Consider the following 23086-nt stretch of genomic DNA (forward strand, 5'->3'; position numbering starts at 1 on the left):
GCGACAGTCTTAGCACGCTAACACCAAAAATAAAAGGTCAGGGATACTGTCGTCGTCCTGACGTGAAGGAAGCAGAGGCAAGGGCATCGTGCCCCTGCGCACCTACTATCAGCACAAGAAGTAGGGGCAGGGGCTGCGAGCCCCTGCTGTCAGCGAGAAACAGAGAGGCAACAAGGCAGCAGGATGTGGGCGACAAACAGTGGCAAAGGCAAGGAGCCTTGCTCCCCTCATGCCAACAACAAAGAGGGCTAGGGGGCTCAGTCCTCTGCCATCTCTGCAAAAAGGGCAGCGGTGACGACTCTGTTCCGTCCTGCAAAAGAAACAAAGACAAGGAACGAGCCATTGTTTGCCAAGCAAAAACAGAACACAGGGAGGGCTCAACCCTCCCCTACCCAGCAAGCATAGGGCGACGAGAAGGGACCCAGTCCTCCCACCGTGCCCACCGGTCGAAGAAAAGACACAGACAAGGGCTCTGCCCTGCCCTGCCTGACGCAAAAGAAACAACGACAGGGGGCTCTGCTCCCCTGTCAGTCGAACCAAAGAGGGAGATAGGGGGAAGTCCTCTTGCCGACAAGAGGCGACGACAGGGAGCTCCGCCCCCTGTCGGTCGACTGAACACGGAGAAGAAGACGAGGGTGCAGGGAGAGGCTCAACCCCCTCCCCTGCCAACAAGAGAGCAGGGAGGGGGTTCGACCCCTCCCGTGACCACACAGGGAGTAAAGAGCAGGGAGGGGGGGTTCGACCCCTCCCCTCCCAATAGTGGCACAGGGAGGGAGGCTCGACCCCTCCCTTAGCCACTGGGAGTGCAGAGAAAGAGGGAGAGAGAAAGAGAGACCGACGAAGAAGGAGAAGAGGGACGAGGGGAGCATACCTGGAGGTCGCCGGAGCGGAAGGCGGTGGCGGTGGGTCGTCGGCACCTTCGCAACAGAGAGAAGGAAGGAGGTGGCCGGCAGCAGGGCGAGAACGAAGGGTGCCGACCGAGAGGCCATCGACCAGCCCTCGGGACGAAGGCAGCAAAGGTTGGCGAGGCGCAGCCGACAGCGAGTCTGGGGGGTCCGTCGGGTAGAGAGGCATCGCCGGCGAGGTCGCAGAGGGGAGGCTGTCGCCGGCGAGGGTGGGCTCCGACGGTGCTGTCGCCGGTGGTTGCGCTTGCCGACGACGGCGGGTCGACGCGTGGGAAAAGAGGATGAGTATCGGGGAGAGAGAACGAGAGAGGAAGAAAGGGGTGGGGGTTCTCTTTGAAACCCCCGCCTCGCTGTCTTCAAAAGACACGGGAGGCGGTGAGGTTGTGCCCGACAGCCTCTCCTTTAGGATCCGGGTCGGGTCCAAATCTGGATCCGACCGAGTCCAACAAATTTTTTTTTGAGGTTTTTCATTTGTTGTGATCTTTGCATGTGTACCCTGTTTGAAGTATGCAGTGTCTGCCGTTAAACCTAAATAAAAAAAAAAGAAATGGGATTTCGGTAGAGATGAAAATAAGGGAGTCAATCGCATGTTAATCTGTCAATACCAGAACGGATGTTTTTGGTATGACTGATTAACGTGAAAGCAAACTTTGTAAGCCATGCGCTACAGGTTTGTGCTTTCGACGCATAATGTAGTACGTTTAATATCAATTTTCTGGCTTGCCTGTGTGTAACATTTTGAACAGCGTACATTCCACAGAACATATTCTGTTTTGTATCTTGGTTCCATAAATAAAAATCTGTGGTTCTATGACTAAAAGTTGATGGATGCATAGTTCATTTGACATCTCTTTTTTTTTTTTTGGTTCAATGTCGCTACCTACCTGTGAGCAGGAACTATACAACAATTCTCATTCAGGTGTACTGAGTTTTTGGAAATAATCGAGAGATGTGCCATAAGACATGCTGATATGGTTGCTCATGTATATAATACGTAATCTCTATTATATGCATACTTTTAATCTGTAGATTTGGCATTGGAAATACATTTTAGAATTTATGTTCAGCGTTAGCACGATCTTAACATTGATTGTAGGTGGTACAGGTTTTGACAGAAGCTGATATGGATTGAGTTCAATGACAGTGAAATTTTTATGCACTGATCGTAATCAAGTTTTGTTTTGAACTCAAGAATGCAGGGAGTCTTGTTCTGTTGAGTACAGGGCAGAAACCATTCTGTTGCTTTCCTCTTTCCTTGATAATATTAAATAGCATTATTAATGTAAATAGCCAGAAAGATGTTGGTTCGGCCTTATCAAAACTGAACATATAGCTCAATTAGGGATTTCCTTTTTGAAAATATAATTGTCTGAAGGTATGTCCTTTGCAAAAAAAAAATCTATGGGCTGCAGGGTTGTTTGTTTGGATTTCTTGAAATCTATTAAATAGAACCGGGAGTAGTGCCCTATATGTTACCACTTGATATTTAGGGGTTAAATGCAATGGTTGAATGATTATCTGTGGTAAGTTTATTGGTAGAAATTAATTTTGTGTGGATCCATGATAGAAATTATATTTATGTGTTAAGTTTCTGGGCACAAGTTGTATGCTACATATTGTTTTCCATTTTTTTATACCGTGTTCATTATGTACATTGGGTAATGAAAAGGGTGAAGTTATTGATGTTTACTATATCTTAATCAAGTTTAGTAAATCTGGAAGTCCATGAGCTTTTTCTACAATTATCCTGTATATTGTGTAATCTGCATATATGTGACAGCACTTGAAAGGATTCACCATTAGCATCCAGAATTTCCTGTGACAACGTGATTACATTGCCAATTTGAATTACCATTCTCGTATTCTTTCAACAAAAGTCACAAATTAACAGTACACTGTGCCATTGACCAAACCATGTTTATAAGCACTTTAATGAAAAGGGTTGACCTTAGGTGTGTCTTACTCCTATGGCGTGGAAGTCCATGATTTTAGTGATAATAAAACCGAGTATGATGAAAAGATTATGGTTATGAAGCAGTACATTTACTTTTTGTGATGAACTTGGAAGTGTAGTTTTACCGAAAATTCTCCAAGAATGAACCCATAGTCGAGTTTGTGGGTCGGTTGAGGCTGGTACCTGAGTTGCCAAGCCAAAGGATTAGGGGTTTAATAATGGCACCCCGACTTTATAAAATTTTTACATAAATCAATATAAATTTAATATTCGTGTCTGACTGGTTTAAAAGTACCGAGGTATTCGTGTTTGATGGTTTAAAGGTACCAGAGCACTCTGGGTGGGTCTGCACAATTAAATGGATAAAGATCTGGTTAACATACCTATCTAAGGTATGGATGGTTGGGGATCTACTACTTTGGTGGTATGATTCAAATTTTGGAGAACTCTAGTGTCTTTTAGCTACTGGGTTTAGATCAGGAAATGTAAAACCCTAGGTTTTCAAAAAAATGCTTTTGGGTCGGACCCGACCCGGATTCGAAATGAGTACACGCCCACCCTCGTGCCTTTAAAAAGGCACAGATGGTCGAGGGTTTCTCACTCGAGAGACCCTCTCTGCCTCGCCTCTTCTCTCTCCCCGACCTCGACACCCCATCCCCCCTCTGTGCCTATTTAAAGAACGGTGAGGGGAAGGGTTTCTCGGTCGAAACCCTACCCCCTCTCCCACAACTCTCTCTCTGCTCTCCTCTCACCTCGCATGATCCTCTCTCCCGCTCTCACCTTCTTTCCGGCCAGCAGACCTCCGATGAGCTCTTATTCGACGAACCCCCTCACCTGCAACTCCCTCTCTCGTCTGTCCATGCCGACGCCAGCGACCTCGGTCCCTCTCGTCGGCCCCTCTGAGGTAATGCCTCCCTTCCCCTCTTCTTCTTCTTCTTCTTCTTCTTCTTGTTCTTGTTCTTCTTCTTCTCTTTTACCGACAGGTGCAACACCCCTGCCATTTGTGATTGATCAGCAGGGGCTTTTGCCACTGCCTCTTGCTTTTTGGAAGGCCGACAGGGGGCGATGCCCCCCCCCCCCCCCTATCGCATGTTTTTTATCAGTCGACAAGGGTTTCCAGCCCCTACCTCCCTCTCTCTTTTTCTCTCTTACCTCCGGTCAGCAGGGGCTTTGGCCCCTGCCTGTCAGCTTTCGGCAGGCCGACAGAGGCGATGCCCCTGCCGCCTGAAATTTATTCGATCGGCAGTGGGTAAAGCCCCTGCTTGTTTTCTGGCAGGCCAGCAAGGGCAGCCCCTGCTTGTTTTCTGGCAAGCCGGCATGGGTGATTCCCCTGCCGCCTGAATCCTTGGTCGCTTGGCAGGGGCTGGAGCCCCAGCCTGCCTTTTTTTGGCAGGTCGACAGGGGCGACGCCCCCTGCTGCCTGCATATTATAGGTCGGCCCAAGGCCCCAGCCTCTCACTTTCCGGTAGGCCAGCAGGGGCAACGCCCCCTGCTGCCTATGCATAATCGGTCAGCAGGGGCTTTTGCCCATGCCCTTCTTTTCAAGCAGATCGGCAGGGGCTTCGCTGGTAGAAATCATGGGTTTCTTCGTTCATCCACAAGCACCAGCACAGAAGGGGGAGAGAGAACGTGGCTGCTGTAAAAGATCCATGATTAGGGTATTTGGTTGCTTGCATTTCTCATTAAGTATACACAAGTACAATAGTAGAGTACAAAAATACCCATTACATGATATGTTAAAATTACAACATGCCATTAATGAGCATGTGTTTAAATAAAATGAATTGGGTCTGGATCCTGAGATCCAGACCCAATCGCGAATGACGTCTTTTCACCCTCCCTCAAGTTGTACAAGGTTTTAAACAATGAACACTTGCCTTTTAACATCTAAAATATGTCCTTGATAAGTCCTTTTGTAAACAAGTCAGCAACTTGATCAGCAGTCCGTACGTATTCTGGTTCAATTTCCTTCTCTTCGACCTTCTGTCTTACAAAATATTGATCAATTTCAATATGTTTGGCATAGCTGTGGTAGATAGTATTGAATGACATGTTGAGAGCACTTTGATTGTCACACAAAAGAATGCTTTTGAAAATCGATTCTGCTACTTCTGTCAACAGGTGTCTGATCCATGTTACTTTGGTTGTAGCAGCTGCCATTAAAGTAAATGACATAAAGCAAGGCCCGGTGTGCAAAATCATGCAACGAACTAAATAAATTGTGCAAGCAATACACGATATACAAAACCATACATCAGCTAAATAAATTGTGTAAGCAATGCACGATGTACAAAACCGCATATCGGCTAAATAAATTGCATAAGCAAGACCCTGTGCACATTACAACGTTGCGGCAACGTAAATGACAATTTAAATGGACAAGAATACACAAAGCGGCTTCCTTGAGTTAAAAGCATATATATATATATATATATATACAAGTTAGAAGTATTCAATCATTTGTCCTCGAATGCAACTTTTTCCTACCTCGGAGATGGTCTGACTCGCCGACGATTTCGAGTGTAGGTTCTTAAAGGCTCGTGGCTTGGTAAATGTGTCGTATCCGTTGTGTTGGTGTGGAGAACTAAAAGAATTATGCTACGCTGCATAAAGGATGTTATTAAAACCTTATCGTGACGACAATCGCATCACAGAGGTCAAACCTGAACCCAGTTCGAACCAACCAAACCGAGCCGGGCTTGGTACAAGAATCGGGGGTAAAGCACGACTGAGCCAATTCGTTCTGAAGGCGGAGACCGAGCTGAGCTCGGTTCCAACCGAACTTAGCTCGGCAGGCTAAGCAACCAAAAGGAAAAAGGAGGGGGTGGGCTCAGTTTGAAGGCGGGGATCGAGCTGAGCTCGGTTCTAGCCGAGCTTAGCTCGGCAGGTTAAGCAACCCAAAAAAAAGAGGGGGTGAGCTCGATGATCAGGGTCAAGGTCACTGACAAGTGAGGAAGAGGAGGGTCGGTCGTGGGTGGCAGTGGTCGTGGTTCACCAGGGGAACCGAGGTGTCGACCCTCGACCTGGGAAACTGAGGCAACTAGGAGGGAGGGGGGGTCAACCCTTGGTCCATTCAGTGGCAGGAAGCCGAGGGCAGCAAGGTGGCTCGCCCGCCTCTCTCGACTGGCAGGAAACGCCAACGAGGAAGAGGAACGGAAGGGAGGCGGTCGGCTGGCATGCCTCTCCCAACCGATAGAGAGCAGATAAGATCGGTGGGAAGGCAACATGCTATGCCTCTCCCATTCAGTCAGGGAGCAAGCATAGAAGAAGCGAGAGGAGCAGAGAGTGGCAGAGCTGCCCTCTCTCTCCATCTGGTAGAGTGCAGAGAAGAGAAGAAGAGGAGGAGCGGGGTTGTCGCCCACCTCCTGTTTGTCGGCATCTAGTGATGGATCGACGGTGGCACCCTCCTCTCTGTCGAAAACAGAGAGAGAGAGAGAGAGAGAGAGAGAGAGAGCAGCGAGCGTACCTAAGAGGCAATATTGATCCGGGTGTGCCAACAACAGGAAGAAAGAAACGAGGGGGGAAAAGGTGAAACAGAGAGGCGGGAGGGCTCCAGCGAGGTGCAAAGAGGGATGTCGGGGTTCCGGTGAGGGAAAGAGAGTTACAGTGGAGGGAAAACTCCGGCCTGAGAGACAACAAGAGTGTGACTCGGGGTGTCGCGTCGGGGGTTTCGGGGTCGAGTTTTGGGTGTTTTAAAAACAGAAAACCCCCCTGTGGGGGGTTTAAATAGAACATGAGTGAGGAAGCCTGTGACCCGGATCCGAGTTGGATCCGCTCGGATCCAACCTGGATCCAAAACATTTTTTTAAAGCACGGGTATTACAATCATAAAAAAGCCGAGATCTTTTGTTGAAGCCATCTGAAACCCACGGTGGCAGATGATATGAATGAAGAACTTGGAGTTCATGAATATGGTACGTGGGATGTTGTCTCTAGGCCTACAGATAAGAATGTCGTTGGATGTCACTGGGTGTATAAAATCAAATGGAAGTGAGATGGCAGCATTGAAGGATTCAAAGCAAGTTTGGTAGCCAAAGGCTATACTCAGGAACATGGGTTAGATTTTGATGAAAAATTCAGCCCAGTAGTTCGCATGGGCATCATTCGTATCATTTTATCTCTAGCTGTCTCTAATGGGTGGGACCTCTTCCAATTGGATGTCAAGAACGCTTTTCTCCATGGTGATTTGTATGAAGAGATATATAACGCTTTTCTCCATGGTGATTTGTATGAAGAGATATATATGGAGCACACACCTAGATATCCTGAAGAGACACACACCTCACTGTGCTCAAGTTAAAGAAAGCTATATATGGACATCGTGAGCCTGGTTTCAGCATTGTTGTTCGCTCTCTTGGGTTTGAGCAAAGTCACTAATGACTACTCTATGTTTGTCCAATGCGACAAATCAGATCTCACTATTGTTTTGGTTTATGTGAATGACATAATCATTACGGGTAGTAATGAAACCAAGATTGCGCAACTGAAATCTATGCGCCATAGTCGATTTCACATGAAAGATTTGGGTCTTCTTTGGTTTTTTTAGGAGTGCAGGTTGACCAACAACCAGATTGTCTTGTCTTATCGCATCACAAGTATGACCGAGACATCCTTCACCGTAGTGGTATGTTGGAATGCAAGCCCGTAAACACTTCTATGGCTGCACATACTCAACTGGGCAATCTATCCTCTGATGATGAAGATTTTTCGAAACCAGAAAAATATCACAGCATTGTTGGAGCCTTGCATTACCTGACTTTTACTCAACCAGCCTTGGTTTTTTCAGTGAATCAGGTTTCACAGTTTATGCATAAGCCCCAGGTGAAACATATGGAGGCCGTAAAGAGAATTCTCTGTTACATCAAAGGTACTCTCAAATGGTCTTATATATGCCAAACCTGATTCAATAAGCTCCCAAGTATTCATTAATATCATTGCATATTCTGATGTTGACTGGGCTCATGATCCGATTACAAGAAGATCAGTCACTGGTTATGGAGTCTATTTAGGTTTTCATCTTATATCTTGGGTTAGTCGCAAGCAGAAGATTGCCGCTCCTTTAAGTACTAAAGCAGAATATTGAGCCATGGCCGTAGTCACTGCAGAAGTTGCATGGATCAAACACATCTTATTCACTTTGTGTCAACATATGTCCAGCTCGTTATTATATTGTGATAATCGTAGTGGAGTTGCTATCTCCACAAATCTGATACAACATGGCAAAATGAAACGTGTGGAGATAGACCAACACTTTATCAGAGAGAAGGTGGAGGCAAAAGAAATCCATCCTGTTTTCATCAAAGGAGAAGACCAAGTAGCTGATCTTTTTACTAAGGCCCTTACTGAACATCGTCATTGGTATTTGAAGTCCAAACTGTCCATGATCCTTAACTATGCACTGTTTGAAGTGGCGTGTTAAGATTATAGTAGATCCAGGTTTGGATCCGGATCCAGATTCAAACCCAATTAAGGTTGTATCATTCATGTATTCCTTCTATTGTAAAGAGGCATTATTGTAAAAAAACCACACTAATATAATAAGAAAAGACGACACCCTAAAAGAGAGAGATGTCGATTCAGTTTTCAAATTCTCTCTTTCTTCCTATTTTCTCTCTTGTTTGTTTGCTTGTGTAGGACACAGCTTCCACCAGCATATTTCACACTGACGTCATCCTTGAAGGAACGACTGATCTTGACTGATCTTTTCATACCAATTTTGGTTAGACGTGCTCCTCCACTTGGTAGGGTTTGATTTTAGAAGTTCTACAAATCAAACTTCATTGGATTTGGACTTGTTTGGATTTTTTGTGATTTTTCTAAGAATTTTTTAATATCGCCCCTCTTGGTGTCATGTTTTGATAGATTTATGCATATAAAGCCTATCGGTAGGTTCTAGTGGTTGTGTTTGGATCTTACATGGTCGTTTTTGTGTAAGGAATTTGTGGAATCCATTTTGGGGGTTGCTCGATTGGATTTGAGTGAGTTCTATTGAGATTTTGGGTTCCTACTTCAGGCGATAACTGTGTTGTCCATGTTGAGTACATTGTGCTCTCAGTTTGGTGTTGTTTCTGCAGTATTGGGTGTGAATCCGCATAGTATCATGTCAGATGCATATTTTGGTAGTTGTTCAGCAGGTGTTTGAAGATTTTGGATGCTTAGTCGACCCCCTTTGATTGGTGTGATTAGAGGTCTTGCTGCTATCTTTTTGTGTTGCTCTTGGAAGAATCTCTATAGTATGCCAGATTATTACTTTTCTTGGTAGGTTATTTGGTTTGGTTGTTGCTATAATGTCAATCTTACAGGAAATATTCTTGGGTGTGAAGAATATTTGGTCTTGTTGTGTGCATTCGTGTGGTGATTTCTTGAGATTCACTACTGGTTATATGCTTAAGTAGTTTTTCTTGAGTGTGGAGCTTGTTTTTTATTAGATACCCTATTGTGGAACTCATTGGGTTTTATTTTTTTGTTGTGAATATGTATTGTATGCAGGTTGAATTGTAGTTTGGGGATTGTTTGAGTCATGGAGAATGAGAAGATCTAAATTATTCCAGTAAAGTTGAATGGAACTAATTATGCATATTGGGCTGATTTCCTGGAAGCGGTACTTGTGGGGAAAGGTTTAGGAGGTTACTTGGATGGTTTAAAGTTAAAACCCAAGGTCTCTGACGAGGCTTTTGATAAGTCTATAAAGGAATGGGTTATAAACAATGCAAAAGTCAAGGCATGGATTCGGGTATGTGGCGTAGAGAATTGTATGAATATTTCTAAATTTTGCCTGGCAAAAGAAACTTGGGCAAGGCATTATCAACTCACTCAAGAGTTGAAAAGTATGTGCCAAGGAAACAAATCCATTAAAGAATTTTATTCTGATATGCAGAGAAACTGGAATGCTCTTCCTCTTATGAAGAGTCAAAAGAAGTGTGAAAAGTATACCAAGTGTGAGTCTTGTACATCATGTCAAACTTGTCGGCGGCTTCTTGATCACCACGAGGAGACTCACAGAGTTATTGAGCTTTTTATAGCAAATAGACCTGAGTTTGATGGAACAAGAAGTGTCATTCTGCATCGTTCTCACTTACCATCTCTAACTCAGGTCATTACAGGATTAATTACAAAAGAGACCAAGATAAAGTATGTTGGATCTTTCCCCTTGGAGATAATGTTATGGTTGTGCCTAGGCAGATGGGTAGCAGATCTGGAGGCAGAGGTGGTGGTAGGACTGGAGGACGAGGAGAGATAGGATTTGGTGGAAGAGGTGACCTTAGATTTATTCAGTGTCACTATTGCAAGGGCTTTGGTCATATGAAGAACTATTGTGTCATTCTCAAGAAAAAGAAAGGTGGTGCATTTGCAGTTTCTACCAAGAGTGAGGGTGTAATGCCTAAGGATGAGCAGTTAGGCAGTTCTTTATGAGTTGGCAGTGAAGTGATGGGTAGTGGGCAGATTCAAAGACTAGTACAGGTACAACAAGGGATTCAGCATCAGATCCAACAATTGCAGCTTATTGCTCAGTCAGTCGTTGGCCCTTCTACCTCTTTCACACCTGGCTCCTCCTCTAGTACTGCTTTCTCAGGTATCTCCAGTCTTTCCTCTGGTTGGCTAATAGACTCTAGGGTTTCGTGTCATATGACACCTCATGAGTTTATTCTAGCCAACGATCATCCCTACAGTGGCATTTTTTGCACTGCAGATGGTTTATCTATGTCTATCTCTAAAGTAGGTTCAATTATGTATGACTCTTATCCTGATAGTAAAATTAATCTTTCTCAATTTTAACATGTTTCATCTCTTGCTATGAACCTTATTTTTGTTGGTCAAATTACCAAACTCAACAGTAATGTTATCTTCTCTTTTGTTGTTTGTGTTGTGCAGGATCAGTTGTCAGGGAAAAAGATGGGATTGGACCAGAGTTACCGGAAGCGCCTAGGTAAAAGGGGAAGCGCGCTTCCCCGAAGCTGGGAAGTGTGTTTCCCTTTTATGGGAAACGCGCTTCCCATTTATGGGAAGCGCGCTTCCCCATTTTTCCCATTTTTTCGCTTCCCCTCGCTTCCGGTTCGCTTCCTAGGACGCTTCCGAGACGGTTCGGAATTTTCTTCTAAGTAGTCCCACGCTTCCCCGCTTCCTAAATTTTTGAAAGTGCCTCGCTTCCCGCTCCCGCTTCCTCGACTGGTAACTCTGGATTGGACATAGGAAAAAAGATTTGTATTGTGATGCCCCAAAATTTAAAATCCGAATTTTACCAAAAATTTTAAAATTTTTTCTTTTTAAATATTGGCAGCGAAAAATGGTTAAATATTGAATCTGGTTTTGAAAATTTTGAGAGGGGTGAAATAAGACAAAGCTATTATCAGAGTAAAAACCAAAATATTATTTACATCATTTTTGACAAAACATACAAATAGTTCAAAACTTGGGAATACAAAATATTATGAACAAAAGTCCCAAGCTGGTCCCTGGATCCTCTGAAGGGTACTAGTTCCTCAATATCGCTCCTGCCCTATTGCATTCACTCACCTGTAGCTAAACAAAAACCCATTAAAGGGTCAGAATTCTGACAGTCTGGTAAGTCTATACCAATTCCAGTAATTCAAAATATTAAACATAATCAATCAAATCAAATAAAACATTTTTACTAAAAAGTAAGACAGAATACAGAACAGAATTGTTTGCATAATTAAGGCATATTTTCATTTCAAATTGTGATTAAAAAGGGTCTTTGTTTTGATAATTAACCATCCACCCTGGTACATGGGAGAAGAACATCGCAAACAGCTGAGGCATTCCGAGGGTGTATTATTCTCAGATGTTTTAATCCTAGGTACCAAACTGTAGCGGACCCAAAGCGGGTGGTCCGTGACCGGGAAAATCACTGTTAAGGCAGAACAGAAAGTAGGATGCATCCTGGACTACTGCAATAGTTGGGGATCTATCACTTAGGACACATGGATAGCCCTGGCCTCCGTAAACCTACGAGTGAGTTGAGACCACTGGGACGCCTTGCTCCCAAAAAAAATCAGAACATAATCACTCGAGATTATACCATCTACCTTCTCCAAGGTAGAGATCAAAACAGAATGGGTCAAAAGGGTTATCTTTATTTCCAGGATTATTTTAAGTGCCTTACATTGTGTAGGCCAGAATGCAGTTCACTTATCCAAGTACCCGTTTTTCAGAAAATAACTGAAGTCATGTATGTGTACCTGACCCAATCAGTACTTTGCTTTGTATTTACGAGCATTTCGCCAATATGGCGGATCAATATCTTAAGTTTTGTGTGGAGGCATGTTTTATTTATCAGATAGTGCTTTGTTTTACACTTTGGGAGTTAATTTATTTTAATCTCGTATACGAGCTAATCCCAGAACGAAAGTATGCCCTATACACTATTGTATAGCAGAAAAGTCCCTATGATCTTCGCCTCTTTTGGGCCGCAACTATTTTCTTTTCCCTTTTATTTGGAGTGGGTTATTCCATTGTCAGTAGGGTTCTTTGAACCCAGAGCTCTATTCTTGAGCTAAGCAAAGATGCACGTAGATCTATGCATCCAATATTTTATCTTCACAAAGCAAAATAAGCGAAAAGTATTATTTTATTCAAAATATATGCATGCGTCTTTATAATATTTTATTCAGAGTATGATGCATACTACTATTTTATTATTTTATTCGAGATATAATTCATTTTCTCAAAGTATGGTACGTTCAAAAACTATTATTTTATTTGAAGTATGATTATTTTATTTTAAGTAGGATACATATCAAAACTTATTATTTTATTTGAAATATATTTGTTTTATTCGAAGTATAACAAACTACTTTATTTGAAATCCAATGTGTGTGTGTGTGTGTATATATATATATATATATATATATATATATATATATATTATTCATGAGACAAAATGAATATGTCATGCATAATATAAGCGAACATGTATATTTCCAAAATATATTAAATATTTGGAATCCACACGCATTTGGATAGAGCTTATCTTAGAGGTCGCGATGATAAGAAACGGAAAATTTCAAAAAATCCCAGTGGAACTTTCCTCCGCGATAATTTTTGATGTGCGAAGGTGAAGTGAGTCGCGTTGCTGACTGATGATAGTGACTGAATTGGATAGCGCGAGGAACTCGGGTCAGTGACTTAGTCAAAACTGAACCGGGTTTGGTTATCTGACTAAGTGCAGGCCTGGTGAGTTGTGAACCAGATTGCTAGGGCTGAACCTGGTCAAGTGGTGGAGATGGTGGTGATTCAGTTGCAGGTGGTTGGCTAATGGCTGAGTGGTGGTGGTAGATGGAGTGGCTGAGTTAGGTAACTGCCAAAAGGATTGGTTGTGGTGAGGATGGTGGCTGGATGCAAGCCTGTGCAGATGCAACAGGTGGCTAGGTTAGGTGGAGTAGAGTGCTATACAGGTGAAGAGGGGCTGAGCAGATGGTGATGGTGGTAGTGGCTGGGTAGTGCAGCTAATGCAGGGGGTGCAGAGTGCTGTGCAGGTGAATAGGGGGCTGAGCAGTTGGTAGTGGTGGCTGGGTAGTGCAGTTAAAGTGGCTGAGCAATTGGTGGCTGAATAGTGCAGCTAAGGTGGCTGAGCAGGTGGTGGATGAGCAGTTGGTAGTGGTGGTGCAGCTACCACATAAAGGAAAGGGATGGATTGAGAGGGAGTGAAAGAGGAGGAGAGAAGGAAACCTGAAGTAGGGAGTGTGGGAGATGAGGAATGAGAGGCCCCTCCCTCCTCTTTAAATAGGCAAGAGAGTGGCCCTTGGCAACACCAAGGTGACCACGTGAAGCCTTAGTGAAAATTTTCAACACTTGTGAAGAGTGAAATACCATGGGTGTAAACTGTAGGCACGGCTGTCTAATGGGTATTGGATCAAGACCTTAGATAAGGTCTAGTTCCAAACCCAAAGTGTGCCCAACCATATTTAAATTTGGTTGGGGTTAAGCTAACTGGATTTAGTTGAAGAATTCAGTTTCCCCAACTAGATCCTAACTAATGTACACATGTTCTTACACACACACACACACACACACACACACATATATATATATATATATATATATATATATATATATATATATATTATGGAATTAATAAATATGATTGATTGAGCTTGGTCAACCATAAGATGGATGGGTATGACCTTCTGGTCATAAATACCTCAACAATAATTATAAAATGACCATTTTACCCTTGGCATTGTCGACTATGTTCCAAATGAGTTTCAACTCTGATTTCGATGAAATCAAAACCGTTCTTCTTGGTTTTTCGATACGAATGCAACCAAGTGTTCGGAACTCATAAAATAGACCTTCAAAATTGCAAATTTTCCATTGCGATTGTCGAGCAAGTTTTCACGAGCTTACGAGCTCTGATTTCGACGAAATCACTTGCATTCTTTTCATAATTTCGATGTGGTCGCAACCGTGTAATCAAAAGTCATAAAACAAGTTGTCAAAAATATTCATTACCTTAGATTCAAACAAAAATCTATGAAAAATTGTCGGGTATTACATCTACTACCTGAATTTGATAGATATGAGGAAGTAGAAGAAAGTTAGAATCGGATATGAAGCTTCACTTTTGGATGAGTCTATTTTGTAATACCAAAGGCTTGGGAATATTTTCAGCTCTAGGTTGCAAAGTTTAGTGTCCTCAAGAACTTTTGGAAAATCCAAGCTAGTTGTGTCAAATCATGTTAAAGATTGTTTGAGTTGTAGATTGGCCAAGAGTCATCCTCTACAATTCAAGTCTAGTGATAGGGAGTCAGAAAGTCCTTTTAAGTTGGTACATTCAAATGTATTGGTCCTTCTATTGTGTCAAAAGGAGAATTATCCTATTTTGTGGCTTTCATAGATAATTGTACATGGTTAACTTGGATATACTTTATGAAAAAATAGAAGTGATCATTTTGAAACTTTTAAAAGCTTTTGTACCATGGTTGAAAGTCAATTTGTAGCTACGATTAAAACTTGGTGTACTAACTCTGGTGGTAAATACATTAGTTATGTGTTTGAAAGATTCCTGCAAGAGCTCGGTGTGGTTCACCAATAGTCCTGTTTATACACTTCCGAGCAAAATGGTGTAATTGAGAGAAAAAAATGGCATATCTTAGAAACAGCAAGAACTCTTTTATTTGGAAGAGTACCTAAAGTGTTTTAGGCAAATGCAGTTCAATTAAGCATTTATCAAATACATCGTATGCCTTCTGGAGTACTTAAAGGCATATCTTCCCTTAAAAAACTGTATGAAAAAGTTTCAAAGGTGTTTAGTTGTGTATGTTTTGTTTTGCTAGCTGACAGATACAAAGACAAGTTATCTCCTAAAACTGTCAAATGTTGCTTTCTTAGTTTTTTCGAGGGCCAAAAAGGATACAAGTGCTATGACCCAGTTGAAAAGAAAGTGTGGATATCCAGGCACATTGTATTTCAGGAAAATGTGTTATACCTTAGTCAGTTTGAAGCAGAGTTACCAGTCGAGGAAGCGGGAGCGGGAAGCGATACGGGAAGCGAGGCACTTTCAAAAATTTAGGAAGCGGGGATGCGGGGGACCACTTAGAAGAAAATTCTGAACCGTCTCGGAAGCGAACCGGAAGCGAGGGGGAAGCGAAAAAAATGGAAAAAATGTGGAAGTGAGGGGGAAGCGAGGGAGAAGCGTGGGGGAAATGTGGGGGAAGCGTGGAAGAAGCGCGCTTCCCATAAAAGGGGGACGCTTCCCCTCACGCTTCGGAAGCGCGACGTTTCGCGCTTCCCCTTTTGCCTAGGCGCTTCCGGTAACTCTGGTTTGAAGAAAAGTCAAAAAATGAGTATGACTTGTCCTTTTTTTTTTGAAGAAAGGAAAAATGAGAGAGAGAGGATAGAGAGTCAAGGGGAATAAGTTCTAGATCGAGGAGACAGGTTTGGTCAGACCTACTCAAGGAGACATGAAGGTTCGATTGAAATTCAATTTCTAGAACAAGTGGAAAAGTAGGGAAGTGAAAGGGCCAATCTTGATCTCGTTTTTATAAGAGTTGATCATGCACAACAACAAAATCTAGAGTTACCATTCTCTTCTTCTTCTGGTTAGGTACGTAAAAGTCTTAGATCTTCTGTACTTTCGTCCCGTTTGTATCTTATGAGTCTTTTGCACCTCAACATCATGCTTTCTTAGCCTTAATCCATTCCTATGTTGAGCATAAATGTAACGACCACAACTCGTACCTGTGAAAAAGTGGCAAAAATTTTATTTTTTTTAAACAATTGTAAAAAAGAAAATTCACGTTGTCCAAAAGAATCTATCAAGCAATCGTGTGGTCCCCTTGTAGCCCTTTTGAAAGCAAGTCGCCTCACTGAGCCTATGAAGCTGTGAAAAACACAAAATTAGTGGTGTCAGAATCCAAAGAATTCTATGTACAGATCTCTCTAATGAAATAAATAAGTACAAAGAAAACAAATAAGATTCATGCAATATTTTAAAGGGATGTAATTATGACAAATTTATAATTCAATTAACCATTCATGCACTAGAGAACAATTATTAAGCATGAGGGAACAATTTATTAAACAGGGACCATCACTTAAGTAATAAAGACATTTAACATGCATTAGGGAACAAACATCATGCATTTACCAATATACAACAATTAAGAGAACAAGTAAATATGAATAGTCTAATGCATAGCAGAAATATACATGATTTCAGTGCACATACATGAATAAATTATTAACTTTTATCAGATTTGTTTTTCATATGCATGTCCCTATTAAATGCACACAATTTAAGTTTCACTTTTTATTACTGTTGCCCGGAAATACTCCAAACGGGTAAAATTTCTCGATGTTAAATTAGGTCCCTAGGATAACTTAGCACACAAGTTATATTTTATTATTGGGTTCCAAACTTAGCTCTCGACCGAAACAGCCTTCAGAATATTAGACATCTAAATCTAATGTCGGGACACCAGGGACATCCAAATCCACAAGTGTCACTTTCTTGGTATACCAAAACAACAATTGTGTCTACACACCCCCCAGGTAAAGTGGCGGATTCTTCCTAAAACCGTAGCGAGGAGAAAAACCTCAATATTGGGTTTAGGGGTAACAACAAAACACACGGAGTTTTAGTATCATCACGGTTCTCCAAAACAGCAATATCCAAGATTCTCATACTATAAAAGGGACATCAAGGAAACGTAGATTACACTGTTTTTTTAATTTCTTTTATCTTATTATTAATTCGTCTCTTTTAATTTGCAATTCAACATGCAAAATTAATAACACAAGCTCGCAAATCAACATGTGAAGTTTTTCACGGGACCACAGCCCATGGCAACATAGAACAATGCAATTAAAACTATAATATCACATTTGATTTTTGCAATGCATGGAACAACTAAAACAAAGAGCAGCACATGCTCAAGGCTAACACGGCCTATGATGATCTCTTTTGATCATCTATGCATTCTCATGCAAAAATCATGAATCACATGCCATTATGCATTCATTTCACATGTCTTTCAATGCATAATCATATATGCCAATTTAGAGATATGCATGAAACAATAATATTCATATGCATGTGCATGAGTTCACACAACCATGCCAAGTGCATGCTTTCATTCAGTTCTCATATTCATATCAAATGCATGCTTTCATTCATGAATCTTTTCAATTAACATATGTGAACATTCATGCAATTATGTACAAGAGAGCCACTATGCAATAATATTTTGATCAAGCACAATGTATCAAACCAAGCTTGAGAAAATTTCCATTTTTAAGACGCATTAGTAACTCAATTCAAATAGTAAATTCTGGAAATTTATATAACATGAATTTTTATTCCAAATTCAATTAAGCACATAGAATGAATACCAGCTGAACAGCAACATGAAAAATCTGGACCTAATCTATGCATAAACTGAGTGTACACTGCAATAGAAGGTCATGAAAGTCTTTCACAAAGGTACAATTGTTTTGGGCATAACAAATTTCTTGGTTTTTTTTTTAAAACACTTGCCCAGCCGAGCCCACTCGGCTAGATCCCTGAGGCTCGACAGGCCTATCAAGGCACTGCCAGGTCAGGCCAGCCGAGCCGAGCTCAGCTGGCCTGCTGACAAGACCGCAACCCACAAGAATAAAAAAAAAAAATTAAAGACACACATGCCCAGCCAATCGGTTGGGCCTGGTATAGTCTGTCAACACCTATCAAGTGCTGCCAGACCTGCCCTTGCCCAGCCGACTGGCTGGGCTTGGCAAAGACTGATCTTGCCCAGCCAAGCACAACTCGGATAGGCTGACAATCAAAACAGCGATAAAAGGTAAATTAAGTATACTGAAAAACAGGTTTAGCATTCACATGTGCCAGAAAAAAAAATTAGATTTGTATGGCACGTGTGCATGCCTATTCAGGTTCATCACTGTATGCGTATATAAATCCAATCACAGTCGTGCCTTGTGAACTTTCATTTAGGTGTGCATAATTGCATAAGCATACCCATGCCCTTTGCATTTAAATAAGCATGATATGCAACCATATACGAATTCAACATCAAGTATGCTTGTAAGAATGACTTACATTCAAATATGCACCTATTCCTAACATACTTATGTGGATTTTTTATTGAGACATGCATACATATTAAGTATTCTTTCACATGCCTACATGCATACATATTAAGTATTCTTTCACATGCCTACATGCATCCATCAACATATACATTGGGCAAATCGTAGAAGTCAAATCTACTGTGATGCAAACACATGAAATGCCATATTTATCATGGATTAAAATTCTGTTTTGGCATTGAAATACGCATGTACAAAAATTTATTTTTGGCAAGATATATAAAATAAAAAATACATCCATAAAAGGAGGATCCATAAATCCTCATCCATGTATTTTAGAATAAACATCTAGATTTACTCTTTTCCATGAATTTCCACCAAAATATTGCATGGAAATCCAATCTATATTCAAATTCTCACTTGAATCAAGAGAGGAAACCCGTACCATGAATGTAGATCAAAGAAAAATAAGGTTGGATGGTGAAAAAAACGTGGATGGCTGGAGAAGATAGCCTCTCTCTCTCTCTCTCTCTCTCTCTCTCTCTCTCTCTCTCTCTCTCTCTCTCTCTCTCTCTCTCTCTCTCATGTTTAAATAGGCAAAAGGGGGTGACCCCCCCCCCTTCTCCAGCCCCGTCTAGATGGCTGCAGACGGAGGGTTTCCCTTTTTGGTGACACCCTAAACTTCCAAAAAATTTGAAATTCCTTTTTAAGTTGACTTTTCAAAGTTCTATTTTAAATAGACTTTCTAAAACCTTATTAAGTCTTTTAAGGGACTCTATCAAGGAGTCCTAAACAACTATAAAAATAAATTTTATGAATTAATTAATTAATTATAAAATAATAAATAAATATCCAGAAGCTTCCAAAAGTTGCCATATTAACTTAGGAGACTTCTTAACATTAATTAACTTAAAGTTAAAGGTATCTAATGAATTTAAAGTTGGAAATTCGTTGGGCATATATTTGGATCTGGATCTAAATCTAAGATCCAAATCCATCTTAAAAATCCAAATGGGTCTAGGGCTGAATCAAATCCAGATTAATGAGGGTCTTGGATAGAGTCCAGATCCATATTAATTTGGATCAAATCCAGTCCGATCCAAATCCGGACTCAGCTCGTCGATGTGGTCTTTTTTTGAAAAACACGATTTTTGAGCCAATCGTAGCCTGAATCCGTAAAAGTAAAATACATTTACACTCAAAATTTCGAGATGCATCCAACGATATATAACTCGAATTTTGCTTCTGAAATTCGCCCAAAAAATAACTCGAATCTGGATTGAATTTTACTTGAATTTAAAGGTTGAAAATAAAACTTTTTCTCACGTTTTGAGTGGCTTGTTTAGGCCTTGACAATGAGACCTGGGCCTAGCCCAGACTTGAAAGCATCGGCCTAAAATCAAGAATCTACCGTTTTTTCTTCTATACTTAGCCAAATTTTCAAAAAAATCACAAAATGACTAATTGTGAAAATACGCGATATTACAATAAGTCCTATGTAGAAGCAGCAGGAAAGGAGTGGCAAAGAGCCATGGTTGATGAAATGAATGCACTTGAAGAATGCATGCATGAGATCTAGTAAAACCTCCTCCAAAGAAAAATATTATTGGAAGCAAATGAGTGTACAAGGTAAAGACAAAAGTTCGAGGTGTTTATTTGAGACTATATAGAGCTCTACGAAGCCTACACACTCTTCCTTCCACTACAGGGTTTTGTATTTTCCTTGGAAGCTCCTTGATCTTGTGGAAGAGCAAGAAGCAGCAAAGGGTTGCCTTGTCCACTGTAGAAGTTGAATTCAGGGTGATGGCTCAAGTTGTAGCTGAGATTATTTGGATTTGATGGCTATTAAAGGAATTGGGAATTCCATGTAAAAAGAAAACCCAGCTATATTGTGACAATACGAGCGCTATTTATATTGCAAAGAATCCAGAGTTTCATGAGTGCACTAAGCACATTGAAATAAACTGCCATTATACAAGGGCTTATAAAGATGGGATTATAGCTTTGGAGCATGTCAACTCAAAGAATCAGAATGCAGATGTAAGTCTTTCTCCTTTGCATTTCAGTTCTTTCCTTTCCAAACTTTGAATGATTCCTTTACATCCTTCCAAGTTTGAAGGGCAGTATCGAAAGTCTATATAATTTAGTGTAGCATAAAGTTATATAAAGTACTTTTATTAGCTATTATGTGCATACCCTATAATAAAAGGGGTATACTAGTATTTTTAGGCTTTTTGTTTTAAAGTCTCAAGGGGGTCGACCCTTTTAAAGTGTATTAGGGTCCTCATTCACAATATTGAACATATGAACATTTGTTTCTCTCCCTCTTTTGTTGAGTCTCCTCTAACCCTAACCTCTCTCACTCTTATTCTATAGGATTTCTAACAAAATGGAACCCCTCCTATTTTCTGGCCACATCTCACATCAATAACTCAATCTCTTCTGCCTAATAGGCAGCTTTACACAAGGATACCTGAATGCCAAGTATGGTTCCTAATAATCTTCTTATGAGGCATAGGATGATTTCTTCATTGTATGAGGCGTCTACTAAAGCCTACTAAAACATCATCAGTTAGAATCCAACCAGCATCACACTTCCATTTGTTTAAATTGCGGAGTAAATCAGTCTCACATCCCATACTTCTATTGAAAGAACATATGTATCTTTCCAGTCAGGCCCTTGTCCTACCATGTGTTCCACATGACATGCAACAAATGAAAAAAAAAAGAGCATAAATCTAACTACAATGTTACAGAAAATGGAAGTGCATTATTGGAATGGTGCAAAAGAATACTGGTAGATAGATTTTTAAATTAATTCACAATGCTAGACCTCAATTTTTGAGACCTTCACGGTGATGGGATCTATGAAGAGATTTCAAAAAAGGGGGTTTTCATAAAAAAAATGGTAGCTTTTAAAACAGGAAAATTTTGAAGAGAATATTGTTGCCAGCCAAATTCTAGTAAAACATGTAAAGAAATGAATATAAGATAGCACATTTAAAATCTCTGAAACAATCTCAAGAAAATATGCTTTAAAAAGAGACTTCTTGAAGATATCCAGTTAGAAATATTATAGAAAATTATCAACAATAAGCAAACACAAAATGAACATTCACAAGGAGAAAGAAAATGGTCCAAAAAAGGTAAAATGAATATATAAGGAGGCCACATGAAATAGCCAAAATTCATAAATTATCAAATGTTCTGTTGATCATATAAATTGAAAATGTGTAGCAGTTTCCATTTACTAATTGCTTCACATAATCCTTGTGGAACAAGATGGGTGCAATATGCATTAGATTTTGGTTCATTCCATTTAGTGTTTATAGTCAAATATCTGTATAGCATTTTTCAATATGTTAACCAGTTGATAAATTACACATTTGAATTCAAAGGAACAAAATAAAGGCTGGAGACTCAGGCAACAGTCATGCCATAAAGCAACAAGTATGTAAGCTCTTCCACTCTATCCATGACCAGAATTTAGATGAACAAAGCACTGAAAATAAGAAAGAATAAAGGTACCTGCGTTCACGCTCAAAGACAGAAACTCCTAAAGTTGCCACTTTTGAGTAAACCCATGCTGCTGAAAAGTGAAACAGAAGGGCTCCTGCAGGCTCATGACAAGAAAACTGTGACAATCCTTCTGTTTGATTTGAAAGATATCTCTCAGATGTTTCTATACATTGCGACACCATCTCCATATTGTTTTCATCTAAAGATTCATCCATTACTTGTGCCACTCTTATAGCCTGTAGGGATATCATCAGGCATAAACAACAAGTGCATATAACATGAAGTCAGGCATTCTGTAAAAAAAAGCAATACCTCCTCATACTCAAGAAGATCGCTTCGAGCTGGGAAAATACAGTGAGATATGTTGATCACATAGGATGAGTATTTGACCAGCCCCAGATCTACTAATAGAAAGGCTGATAAATCTTGCTCCCCATCCAAGAAAAACAGTCTCTGTAGGAAAATAGAAAGAACATAAAAGTATTAGAAAGCTAACAATCTAAAAGATAACCTCAAATGTAATCTCATAATTTAGCAGAAGCCACAACTTGGAAAGGAGCAACAGACAGAAACCTGGATGCGCCAAAGAAGGTTATCAGCTAAATAAGAAACACAGATGCATAGCCCTAACTTTTTGGAAATCACTCTTGCTAGCTGCAAACTAAGGGTTCACATGTAGATGAAAATTTGAAACAAAAGTCAGCATAAAGAAGAAGGCTCTTTTTAGTGATACAGTAAAGATTTCCAAGGAGGCAGGAAATTCAATACCAAGTTCCCTCTGCATATAATGTAGTTAGGCAGTCACAAAGCTGTTCTCGTCTTAAACCACTGTTGTTTTTCTGTAAGAATCATGAAAAAAAGATACCAGTAAAATTCTGATGATGAAGTACAAAAAAAAATGCAAAAACTACAATAGTGACAAATGAAATGCAAAAAAAATCTTTATCAGACTTATCACCAAATCAGAAGAGGTAAAAGTGCATTTATACCAATTCCAAGATAACAACCATTCCAGCCATTATTGAATAGGAAAACAACATGATATGTTGGCAAATAATATACATAAGCATTCATATATCAATTCCCTGTGTTGGCTTGTCCCTATAACAGCCACACTTTCTTCACAAATAATATGAAAAGGACAGATCCCCTCAAGTTCTTC

At 40.6% G+C, this 23086-nt stretch overlaps 1 protein-coding gene across 1 annotated transcript in view; it reads right to left on the reverse strand.

Moving 5' to 3' along the window:
• LOC149833149 (zinc ion binding/nucleic acid binding/hydrolase) overlaps positions 1-23086 on the reverse strand; it is a 149652-nt gene that overhangs the window by 17279 nt on the left and 109287 nt on the right. Inside the window, exons 9-12 of the mRNA XM_090014940.1 lie at positions 22693-22763; positions 22498-22585; positions 22237-22377; positions 21934-22160 (exon numbers count right to left, since the gene is read on the reverse strand). Coding sequence (XP_089871066.1) covers positions 21934-22160; positions 22237-22377; positions 22498-22585; positions 22693-22763 — 527 coding nt within the window. The remainder of the gene's footprint in view (positions 1-21933; positions 22161-22236; positions 22378-22497; positions 22586-22692; positions 22764-23086) is intronic.

The sequence above is a fragment of the Nuphar pumila genome, chromosome 7 (assembly GCF_984573655.1).
Source record: "Nuphar pumila chromosome 7, dmNupPumi1.hap1.1, whole genome shotgun sequence".
NCBI classification, from domain to species: Eukaryota; Viridiplantae; Streptophyta; class Magnoliopsida; order Nymphaeales; family Nymphaeaceae; genus Nuphar; species Nuphar pumila.